A 12671-nucleotide genomic window follows, 5' to 3' on the forward strand; every position below is an offset into this window, starting at 1 on the left:
GCATATGCAGTCAAACAATATCATTTAACTCACTGTATTTAAAAATGCCTGGCAGAACCTCAAGTTAAACATTCACCAAGGCTAGCCCAAAGCTTTTTGTAACTGATGTGAATTTAAAAGTGTAAGCACAGCATGGCATAAATCCAATCCGCTTGGGTCTCTGCATTACTGTACACCTGTTACGACAAAGCAAACCTGGCTGAGACACCTCTTGCAAGTATGTGTCTCCTGTCCCGCGCTCCGCAGACCGAGTTCATCTCGGTTTCCTCGCAGCAGGGCTGTCGGCCATCCTTGTACTCGCACCTGTGACTGATCACGGTCTCCAGCTCCCAACTCCAGGCCGCTGGCATTGATGCGCCCCAAGTCCTCCGCCTCGCTCCACCTGCCCCCCCCCCCCGCCCCCGCATTCGCCTCCCCGAGAGTGTGTTGTACCCTTCGTGTCTTCACACACGTCCCCTTCCAGCGTGTCGGGCGTGATGTCTCCTGTTCCCAGACAGCAGGGAGACCTCTTTCTGAATGAGGTTTCCAGTCCCCTCGGAAGTCCTCCGCGGCTTCCCCGAACACTTTGCACAAGTATAGGGCACAGAACAGCTGTCATCGCTGGGATAAACATACTGTACAGTACTGTAGGGCAAACGGTTCGCTCTCCTCCGAGTTTTCGTCTTCTTCGCACTTCACCTTATCCATTTTAGATATCCTGTGTGACAGAACCTGTTCAGTTAGGATGCAGCAGCAGAACTAGTAAGGATCCACGGGTTCTGAGCGAGAATATCTCAAACTGAATGGATTTCCACACAGTACATACAGTACAGTACAGACAGTACCCTTCTTCAGCGGGTCCTGCAGTATCTGCTCAGCAGCAAGCTTGGCTTGAGTGGCACAGAGCTTTCTCTCCACTCAGGTCTTTAATGAAGAAGTTGGAAGACATCTTCACTTCTGTTACCAGCTCTGCTTAGAATCTACGGTACATCTTCTTCTTAAACTGTTGTTTATTTGTATTTGCTAACAGAACAACAACGACAACAACAATAATTATACTTTTAAGACGTTTAATTGCTCTGAAGAGGCTGAAGCGTTTCTCGTTTCGAAGTTTACCGTATCGAAACGAAAGTTTCTCTTGTCAGAAAGTGCCAAGGTTCATGAACAAAAAAAAATTAAAGCAGTTAACAGGTTAGATGCAGACATTTGGAGAGAATGAAACAGCATTTTTAATAATATAAAACGTCAACACATATTTATCCCAACTTTGTTTTTGACCCTCAAGCAATGTAATTTTCCGCAGCACGTTATTGTATTACACATTGCCTTGTATGGCTTGCTTTGTGTCGGCTGTATTAATGGTCTTAGCCTAAATCTGCCAAGTGTCTAAATATTTCGTAAATTATATCTTATGATGGAGTTCATTGTCATGCTCTTAAATATAACTAAGGAGGCAATTTTACATCTTTTGACAGCTACCTAAATTAATATTAATATTTAGTCTGCAGAACCACTTCAAAGCAATTTCTCGTGGTCAAATGCCAGGGTGAAAGATTATTCAATTTTAGGTTTTACAATTTTAATTTAATTTAAATAATATAACTGATCACTTTTAAAGAAAAATTTTACCTAAACCTGCATCTGTCTGAAATCCTGATACTATACAGCATTTTGATGGTCTGTGAGTTTTGTTCAAGTATCTGAGAATTGGTCGAATTTGGTAAGGGCAGTGAAACATACAGGAGTAATGTTGACAGTACTGTGTTAATTCCAACTGCTATAGTCAATTACCATTTAAATGGAGTAAACAGACAGTAATAGTGGAAAGAGATCTTCTTATCACTGCGTCTGTTTAGCATTTGAGATATTATTAAGGACATTAGATGCTGCCACACCAGTGTCAACTGCAATGTCACACAGACCCAATTGTGACACAGATATGACCTCAGTTCTAGAATGTTATCATCTCCAGATCATCACAGCATCATTTTACTGTTAGGTGCAACAATTCCTGGAGAAATATGACAGTCTGATAAAGCAGCAAGGGATGGGTTGTAGTGTTTCCAAATTAAAGGTAAGACTGGTTTACTTTAGAGGATTTTAAGAAGGATGTATTAGTATTCTAGGTTTACTAACTCCCTTTATCTTTTTAAGAAGAGATATAAATTAGAGGGTAGGTAAAGCTTGATGCTATTTTTAACACAGTGAAGCCAGTTTCTGTAGAGAAACTACAGAAGAAAATATTTAATGAGGATTATATTACAGTGGATAATAATAATTAAGAGAAGAAAAGCCATGTTGCATTTAAATAAAAAATTCCTACACCTAATGGCATTTAAATTTATGTGATCCAAGTCTAGTGTATATTCTTTGCATTTCATACACTTAGAATCTAAAAATAATTACTTCAGTTAAGTGTTTAATTTGTTATGTCTCTGTTCACTTACTATTTAACAAAATTAGGAGGATACGTAAAGCAAATATATGACCTCCTCTGTTTATATAGTTAAAAATTAATGTTCAGGCCTACTTTGTTTTTCTAGCAAACATGTTCTTTTAAATATCCAGCATAACCAATTTATCTCTTTACTTCTACGGTAGGGAAAGTGCTGTCTACAGCCCTTGTTTAGAGCTTGTCTATAAGAGTCTGGTTTGGGGAAATCAGGTGACAGGCACACACATGTGTGTATTGTTAACAGTGATTCAAGGCTACAGTATAATTGTTATTAAACATCTGTATTAAATAACCATCTATAAACATCCATACTGTATATTCCAGTAATTATTTTCTTATACTGTATATATACAGTATCATGTATCTTGTATCCTTGGAGTGTAAAATCCATTCATTGTCATTAAGTCAATGACATTGCAGGAAACTGATAAATCATTGCCGAAAAACTTAAGGACCTCTGTATACAGTGCAGGGTCTCCATATACTGCAGCTACAATTCAAATACACTCTTCATATACTGTATATTTTTTTACTGCTAAAACAAAAAAGCAAAAAAAGCAAAGGGGAAAAAATATCAAAGAAAAACAGTGCTGGCAGATCCATTTGCTTTCTTTCCCAAGAAAACCCGGCGAGCGGAACTGCGGATACAGGCAGCCGTGCGGATCCAGGCCTGGTGGCGGGGCGTTTCTACAAGGAGGCGATTGGATCGGAACAGGCTTCTCACCCGGGTCCTGCTGCTCTGGCACCGCTGGGCCTGGGAGACCAAGAGAGACCGGCGCTGGCAGATGGTGCGCAGGGAGCTGGTCATCTTCGCGATCTCCCTCGTGCTGATCCAAAATCGATCGCTCCTGGGGAGCCGGGCCCGGATGCCCCGCTTTGGAAACCTACGCTTGCGACGCGAGCGCCACAGCTCCCAGCCCTCAGGGCAGGACAGGAGGAGCCCACAAAACGACATGGCAGCGGATGGAAATACCCTGTAAAACCAGGGAAATCATACTGGAGATGTCAAACGAATTTCAATCAGAATTAAAATGAAAATATCATTTTAATTAAGAGTTCTATGTGCTGCAGTATTTTAACAGATAAATACCACATCCCAAGGAAAGATATACAGTACATGCTCTTTAATCTAACACATACATGTTCAAGGGTATACAGGAGATTTCTCATCTGGGACTTTTTTTTCCTTTCCCTTAAAAGCTAAATTAATCAATTAAGCTAATTGAACCATTTTTAACTTGATATAAAATTTGTTTTTTGTACTAAGTTCTTGATTTTACTAAAGTTGACGTAATGACTCTTAAGAGAGTTCAATGACGTTTGGACTTAACTGTCACACCCTCTACATCTAGAGGGCGCTCCTTCTCTGTTCTGTTCCTAGTAGTGCTTTTCTTGTCCTTCCGGTGTGTCCTTGTGTGGGGCTATATATTTCCAGGTCTCCCTTTGCTTCTCACTCAGCATTGAGGGTTTGGATGTCCTGAGACCCACTTAGCACCAGGTCGTCTCCTCTGCAGCCTGAGGGCATAGGTTTCTACCTGACATCATCTGAACCCCTGGGCCCATGCTAACCTCCGTGTTGCCCCTTTTGCCACTACGCATAGGGTCTCTACTGCTCTCCTGGCTGTTCCACGGCATGACCTTTCCAACATCCGTGACATTAACAGCTAAACATTAACACAATCAGTGCTTTGTATGGGTCCTAATGTTTAGATTCCAGAACAAGCAGAAAGTGCTGTATGTACTTCTATTTGTTACAGTAAAGATTCAGGGCTGCATGGTCATTAGTGATGTATTCTCACAGCTTTGATCCTATTGGCCTGGGGGAGCTTTCTGTATGGAGTTTTCCTGGTCTTGTCTAGGTGAGTCTTCTTTAAGAAACATTATTTTTAAAAAAAGGGGGCGGAGCCTGTGACTGGAAGGTTGCTGGTTCAAATCCCACGGCTGGCAGAGGAATCCTACTCCGTTGGGCCCCTGAGCAAGGCCCTTAACCCCAACTGCTCCAGGGGCGCCGTACAATGGCTGACCCTGCGCTCTGACCCCAAGCTTCTCTCCCTGTCTGTGTGTCTGTGTCTCATGGAGGAAAGCTGGGGTATGCGAAAAGACGAATTTGTAATGCAAGAAATTGTACAGGGCTAATAAAGAAACATTATTATTTAGATATACTGATTTCTGGTGCTGGTCCAGGGTAACTGTAGGTGTATGTTTGAGTAAATGTGTGTGTGTTCTACCATGGATTGGCATCATGTCCAGGGTGTAGTCTGATCTTAGACCTGGATGAGAGGAAAATGGATAGTAGATTAATCTCCCACTCTCCACAGGGAACAATTCAGCTGAGCCAGTTTGCTCAAGGGTACAACCACAGTACTCGGCTGGGAGTTGATCTCACAACCTTCCAGTTTCAAGACCAGAATCCCGAGTGCTACTCCCCAACCAGAGGACACAAGTGAAAGCTACTTAGAAGTGCATTTACAAAGGAGAACAGGCGACTCCTCTTCATGCAAAGGGAAGTGGGATAATGGAACAAACTATCCAGCAATACCCTGTCTTGTTTCAGAAACAGCCTGATACTGTATAGACCTTGGGTCATAAACAGCAGCTACTAAACACCATCCAGGCTAGATGGGCCAGCCGGCCTCTCTTTTTAACTGGTCTTATGTCCTTAACCTTATGGAATAAAAAAGTCACAGGTCAGATTTTTTTAGTTATGAACCAACATTTATTAGTTTCCATTTTATGTACATGAAAGGTACAATACTTAGATTTTAATAGCCTTTTATTTTATTTCACTGGTTTGGTACAGAAAGGATTTCATATAAGATTTAAGTTTTAAAACCATTTTTCCATTAAAAGTACACCTACAAATTCACAAAGTAGGAAATTCTAAAAGTAAAACTAAAGTGCAAGTGAAAAAGAAAGGGAAACAGGAAAAGACCATGATGGTTGTTGGCTCTAATCTAGGAGATTTCATCAAAAAAGAAAAATTATCAGTAGAAAAGAAATGTACATTAACTGTCATAGAAATATTGTGCCTACCATTTTCTTATTAATGTGCGCAGAGATTTTGCTTATAAAAACATGGACAGGAAAAAGCCAAATTTAAAATGAATTATTTGCAAATAAAACTGACACTGTGTATAAGCTGACCAGTTAATTACAATTAATTAATACTGTATATAATAGTTTATATAATGTTTTCTATAGAGCTACATTCACTATGTTTGGTGTGGATTACTCCAGTGTTTTTTATGCTGGTGAAGGGAGTCTGGAATACATCCAGTCAAATAAAGAATTAATACAGAATGTGAGGGGGATATGGGTGGCATCTCTACTGGCAGTTCAATGTGAGCCTCTAGCCCAGCAAATATCATACAGGAATGTATACAGAGTAAACATTTTATTAATTATTTTTTAACAATTCCTTGATGCTGCCAAAAGCACTGTCTGTTAACCTGAGGAATACTTTTTTTTTTCTAACAGGCACTGCCATGGACATCTATGACAGGAGAAAGATCCTCAAAAAGAGGAAACTAGAATAAGTTTGTTTTTCTCCTGTTTTAAAAAGATACCATTTTTGTGCTATTCAAGTTTTTTGTGCTTGTCAAGAGATTTTTTTGGCTGTGGGAAAGGCTTTGTAGGCTTCTGACTGTCTTTAATAAATTTGACTTTTTCCCTGTGCACTGTAAACCTAGTTACACATGACAACAGTACCCACACTCCACAAACCAAGTAACACAACTCCACTTAAAAACACAGCTTCACAGTAAGAAAGGTTAAGCCAACAGTTTTTTCTTCCTCTTCCACCTGTGGAGAGTGTTCAAGGGAGCATCATCAAATCTCTGGAACATTCTGAGTTGCTATTTCACATTTAGAATATGTACACTGAACATAATTCACGCATGACTTTTAATTTCATGTGATAGACATTTGAAATGTTTACATTAGATTCCCAAAAATATATATATATAGATTTATATAATGGATGTGTAACATCTATGTAAGACTATTTCAAACCACTAACCAAAATGCAAGGACAAGCAACTTTTTAGTTCCTCTTTTAAATTTTTTTCTTAGCTATTTCTTTTACAGAGCACATAGGCAGGTATCCTCTAGCAAATTACAGAATAGTCACACCAAGTAAACACTACCCTTAAACATCATTTCACAGAAATTAGACATTTCCTACCTACAATATATACACAAAGTGCAAAGAGGCACTTTAAATCATGCTTTAAGATAGTGATATAAAATGATGTTCCATCCAAACTCCGTGTTCTACAGCAATAGGTTAAAACAGGGTTTGTTGGTCTGACACTTAGTCCCCTTAGGTGGTTGCCTGGTCGGCCACAACTTTTATCGTCAAAAAAACTACCTGAAAACAAGACAAACCTACTGTATATAGACATACTTCATTCAAAATAAACGCTGAACCCAGTCTGTATAGATTTAAGACGAGTAGAGGTATGCTACTTCCCAACTTTTAGCTGTAAATTAAAAAAAAAAGATTTGCTCAAATGAAAGAGTTGTGTTGGTAAAACAACAACACCTTAAAGCAGGCAGGATTAAATTATGTACCGAACAGAAAGATACAGCCATATATAATTGGGATTGGGTGCTATAATATGAATGTTTGGTAAGTAATATTAGTAAGATTATCATGCTTTTATCAGTGATCATCATCAAACTCCTAATACAGGCTGCTCTGTTTGTAGTTCACATTTTCAAGGCAAAGCTGTCATCAAGTGAAAAAAAAAGGAAAAAAGGAGAATAAAACAATCATCGATAAAAACACACACCACCCACCCACCTCTTGCACACACGAGAACATACAAAGAATTACAAGCAAATGTCCCAGTGGTCTCTGCTTGAGAGGAAATAATTCACTTTCCTTGTGCTGCAGTACCTGTTATACTACGCTATGTCAATTATGCTACTATCTTCTGAAGTGCAAGGTTTCATATTCAGCTCTGTGCTTCTGAATCATCATGGTTTTCATGCATTTTCTATACCTTAAACTACACTGTGATGTTTGGAAACAGGACACCCTCCTCCCTGTCAGAGGCGCTAAGAACAGTCATGACCTTTGTGGTAATAGGCTGAACACGTGTTCCTGCACTCGGGGATAATCTTCAGATTAAAGGGATGGGCTAGACAACAACAACACAGCATGAAAATGTGCTTTCTTGTGATATAATTTTGGGTCATTTTAAATAGAATGGATATTTTCAAAGAAAGATAAACAGAGGTGCTCCCAGAACATTAGATTGTATGCTCTACTCTTTTCAAGCAAAAAATATAAAAAAAACATCCTGAAAGCATAGTTTTACGTTGCAGTATAAAATGCTAGAAATATACAGAAATCAATTTTAAAAAGTCTATAAATGTACTAATTTAAAATTCCATTTTAGTTCCCCATTGACAAATTTAAATGTGCTCAAAGTACATAAAATAATTTAATACATTTTATTTTATTTAAATGTATTTATACATGTTCAGATATATTTCACTATTGTTTCTGATTTTGTTCTTTAAACATTGATATATCCAAAATATTTTCATATTATTTTGAAAGTGTGATATTTGACTTTATGTCCAGCAATGGACTACCATCCGATCCAGGGTCTATCCCTTTCTCACAGCCCTGAGTTGGTTAAGTGGATTAGAAAATGGATAGATGGAATATTTGACTAGTATTTGGTTTTCATTGGAATCAAAAAAGTGTTTTGGGGAGTTTTGTTTAATTCTCTGTGTGAAGTGTCAATAACGCCTTCTTGGGCAGGACACAGGTTATTTCGTAAAAGACCAGGATAAAGTGGGGTAGCTAAAAAACCTACAGTATGTTGAAATGTTTTGGGTGAAATATGTTTGAAGAGGCAGAAGGGTTCAGGGTGTTTTAAACTTTCATTGGAAGTTGTATTCCAGCATTATGGAATTACAGATTTTCAAGAACACTTTTCTTAGCTTCTCAGCCTTAGCATCTTTTTATTTCAAAGTATGAAGGCTTTTCTTTCAAATCCTTTTCTCAACATTTAAAGTCTTTTATTCCAGGAATGAATAAGTGATGAACGAATTCGGAGTGTCTTTCTGAATACGTTTCAGTGGCTAGGTGTTTGCTTCTCTCAAGTGGTCTACACATTTCACAACAAGCATTGCTTTTCTCACACTATTTCAGAAATAAATTATCTCATAAGTATGTGCCTGATCCTTCTGTAGTCTAATGAGCCCAACCCAAAACAACCCAATACTAGAACCGTGGATTCTGTACTTAAATTATCCTACGACAACAAAATGACACATATTGCCAACTCTAAAAAATGCTAGAACAAGGCAGTACAGTTTGTTAAAATGATATGTCATGTCATAATTTTAATTTAAATGCAAGATTGATTCCGAATAAGGCTTACATATTTCTTTCATATCAGACTGAGGACAAGCAGACTAGGTAAAACTGATGTTCTTGCTCTAAGACAATGGCATTACATTTAAGTCATTACGAATTCAAAGAACCCTAATAATTTACAATTCACCTATTTCCATTTAATTTCTATTAAATTACTGCACTTAGCATGCATGCAAGCTTTTCTAATAAAACCAGTCTCTCTGAAGTTATTTGCCCCACTGTTATTAATCTTATCGATCTCCTCTAAAATTGGGTCTCAGAGGATCTATTCTCAGTATTTTCACATTTTTTCTTACTACAGCAAATATAACCACTACACAATCAATACAAATTTAATTATATACTTCCAACAATCAATACACTAACCAATACATTATAGTAATTTCATAGAGATACCAGATCACAGATGTAGCACAGAACAACTTATACCACCAAAGCTGAGAAGAGTGTTCATTAAAAGTTATTTTGTCACAGTAGAACGATGACAGTTCTTGGTCTGTTGATACAAACAAATTTACTACTGTATTTGATGGCCCCCAAAATAAATAAGACACAAAGCTCCTTTTTCTCAAAGAAAGAGATAAGAGGTGCTTTTTTGGGTTGTATTATGATATAAGGCCTTGAAGGAAGAACTGTAATAATATCTTAACTTTCAAAGGACTGTACTTGTGCACTGGCAGTCTCAGAGCTAAATGAGAATGTTATGTCAACTAGAGGGAAGAAATCTGTCAGAATCAACAGGTGAATCCATCCTCACCAATCAGTGTGCATGACTCATTGGATTCTCCTGGTAGATTGTGAAGACATGCCAAATCCAATTGTTCTTACTGTCTAGTCATGACAAGACTATGTGGTTTGTATTACTGATTTACGTATATATTTTGTCATACAAATATATGCTAATGCATGCCTAAATATTTAAAATATTATTTTCTGTAGGTTTACCTACAGACCATAGTGTACATTGTTGAATGTATCCCAGTATAATACTGTCTGCCCCCCACAAAAAAATACCTTGCTAAATATTGCCATCATATTTTGCAACTAGAAAAGATAACTGTGAAAGGGGTACGATGAAGTGAAGTTTTTCTATTGTGGAAAAGAAAATCCCAGTAGACAAAGTTTAAAGATCGGATGGCAGGTGAAGACATTGTAGGGACACCATTGGACCTGTCCAATCATTTGATTCACTCCATTCAATCATGAGACAGACCTCCCTGTCTCTGGCAGTGTAGTGCCTCTTTTCCCTTAACTAAATCCCTTGGCTAATCATTTTAACTATAGAGTATAAGCTGTATGGGGAGTGCCATAACATTTATTTTTATTTGAAAAAAAGATTCTCATCGGGCTGCTGCGCAAATGTAAGAATGAAAATGAGCAGCGCAGAAGGAGGTTGTCAGCACACTGTGAGGTAGGCCTGATGCTGCTGAACATCCAGCAGGCTGGGTCTGATTTTTCCAGTAGGAAAAATACTTGCCCCGACTGGAATTAATCAGACTGGCACAGGTAAAATAGGAGCCCCTGTCTGTAACCCTCCACTACCACCACGAGGAAAGACAAGAAATGATGATAAATGACGGCCTTGTCACTTTGTAAGTTTTTCTGTGCAAGAACTTGAGCAGAGCAATGCAAAGAAATCTGCTCTAATTCAGAAGTAAAGGCCTAAAGGTTTGCATGACAAATGGTGGTGGTTGAACAAGGACAGAGAGAAATGAGTTTCCCTGCCCCAGCCTTGAGCACAAAAATCATTTATTCCATTTGACCTTAATGAAAATCCCAAATCGTCGCACATGCTCAAGCTCAGGACAGGCAGTTTGTCAGTCTCACTCTTTTTCCTTTTGCACAGACTAGTGAGCTGCCTGAGCCTAAATACCACATCTGGTGTCACTGGAGAGAAAAGGGGTTTCTCTTTTTAGAAAGTAGACTCTATAGTGAAAATCACACTATAAAATCACAAACAAACATGCCTACGGGAGTTAGTAGGTTATTGAACTACATCAATCAGTTGGTCAGTCATGTTTTTGTGAGAATTAATAGATTAATAGATTTTGTCATCAAAACTACATCTACATCACCAATTACTGTATTAGTTTTGAATGATTATTTTTTTAGTTTTTTTATTTTAAAATTATTTTTAATTTTTGTTTGTTTTTTTCACCGGGTGGAAAGCTTGTGGAGGCTCTGGATAAGGCGCAGCTGGGATCTGTGTTCTTTATTTTTCACGTTTCCAAGGTTCCTCCTCAACAAGTGTGTATTCAGCAGTGGAGCCATTTGTGGCCAAGGTGACCTGAAAGCAATTATCAGGAACAACTAACTCAAGGACCAAGGCACTAACAAACACTTTTTTCTTAATGGTTTGGAGCAGAGAGACTGTATTTTTGTGTTTCAGAGGCAAACAGCTGGGATCCTCTGTTAGCTCATGAACACAAAAGTTAACTCTTGGATTTGCATAACAAGAGAAAAATGGAAAACTGCTGTATTACTCCACAACAGCCAAGTGTCCCTTCCTACTGTGCCAGTGGATCAGTGTTCTCCTTTATTTATTGATCAAATATCTAGGTGTGTGAAGATAACGAAAAACTATTAGGAGTGTGCAATTTCCTAATTTGTTTACAATTTGTTTTTTTTTTTGCATTTTGAAGTGATATTTTAATATTTGTATATCCATGTGAACAACACATCAAAGCCATCAATGTATTTGGTACAATGTTCACTCCCATGTATACAAAAAGTTCTAGCCACAACTGAGTAAGTTTCCTTGAAATTATTCCATTGTATTGCAACATTTGTGCATTTCCCTCTCTGAGAGAAAATGGTCAAGAGGATACCAGTCACATGCATGAATAGTAATAACAGTCTATACCAACAACTAACTATAGATGAACAAGTAATAGGTTTATTCCATGCTGAAAAAAAGAAGAAAGAGAACACAACGTTTCGGCCGTGGAGCCTTCTTCAGGTGTGTGAAGAAGGCTCCACGGCCGAAACGTTGTGTTCTCTTTCTTCTTTTTTTCAGCATGGAATAAACCTATTACTTGTTCCTTTGCAGCCTACGCATGCTGACGCAGCTACCCACCTGAACTAACTATAGATGTCAACTTAATTTCACCCTGGTGACCTACAGTATGCATGTATTTACATGAACTACATATAAAATATATTTATAAAATATGTATTTTGCTTGTACTTATATTGTGTATGTGTATTATTCCTCAAGCATTATTAAACAGAAGTGTGAATGTGACAATACAAGAGAATATCTCTTTACAATATTGCACTGTTGCGTCTCCACAGTTATGTGAGGCCTTCAGGATGAGACTCATTTGAATGGCTGCGTTATTAAAATATCTCTTCACAGTGAAGATTAGTCAGAATAATGTGAACAAATTGGATTATGTAAACAAACCATAAACTGACATGAAAATTACGATGATTGGCTATTTCTATTGACCATTAACTTTTAAGGAAAGCAGAGGAAAAGCCAAATACCACAGACATGAACTGTGTGATAATACCAGTGATTTAAATAATTGTTCACAGTAGTTTGACTGCATAGTTCTTTAGAAATCAGTTTCTCTGCTCCAGTGTACACAGGTACAATTACCTGCACAACAGCCTGATGACATTTAAAATCTATTGTTAAAACATAACACATGCTTGCTGTTGCCCAGGTTTGATAAAAACTGGCACTGACATCCTTCTGATGGAAGATTGAAAAGAAAAAAAGATACTTCAGGAATTTCATGCAATCAAAGAGACAATAAAACAGCACAGAAAATACAAAAGCATCAAAATAAGAAAAAAAGATATTTTGAGTCTTTCCCTTTGTTTCTAAAAATA

General features: G+C 37.9%; 1 protein-coding gene across 2 annotated transcripts in view; it reads right to left on the reverse strand.

Moving 5' to 3' along the window:
• Nucleotides 1-5127: 5127 nt before the first annotated feature.
• Nucleotides 5128-12671, reverse strand: part of LOC148819375 (excitatory amino acid transporter 2-like) — a 59978-nt gene continuing 52434 nt past the window's right edge. For both annotated transcript variants that reach the window (XM_088934487.1, XM_088934488.1), the window contains one exon: nucleotides 5128-11118. In XM_088934487.1, the coding sequence (XP_088790613.1) occupies nucleotides 11044-11118 (75 nt within the window). In that variant the 3' untranslated portion in view covers nucleotides 5128-11043. The remainder of the gene's footprint in view (nucleotides 11119-12671) is intronic.

This window comes from Atractosteus spatula, chromosome 16 (genome assembly GCF_055471065.1).
Source record: "Atractosteus spatula isolate fAtrSpa1 chromosome 16, fAtrSpa1.hap1, whole genome shotgun sequence".
In the NCBI taxonomy this organism is placed as follows: domain Eukaryota; kingdom Metazoa; phylum Chordata; class Actinopteri; order Semionotiformes; family Lepisosteidae; genus Atractosteus; species Atractosteus spatula.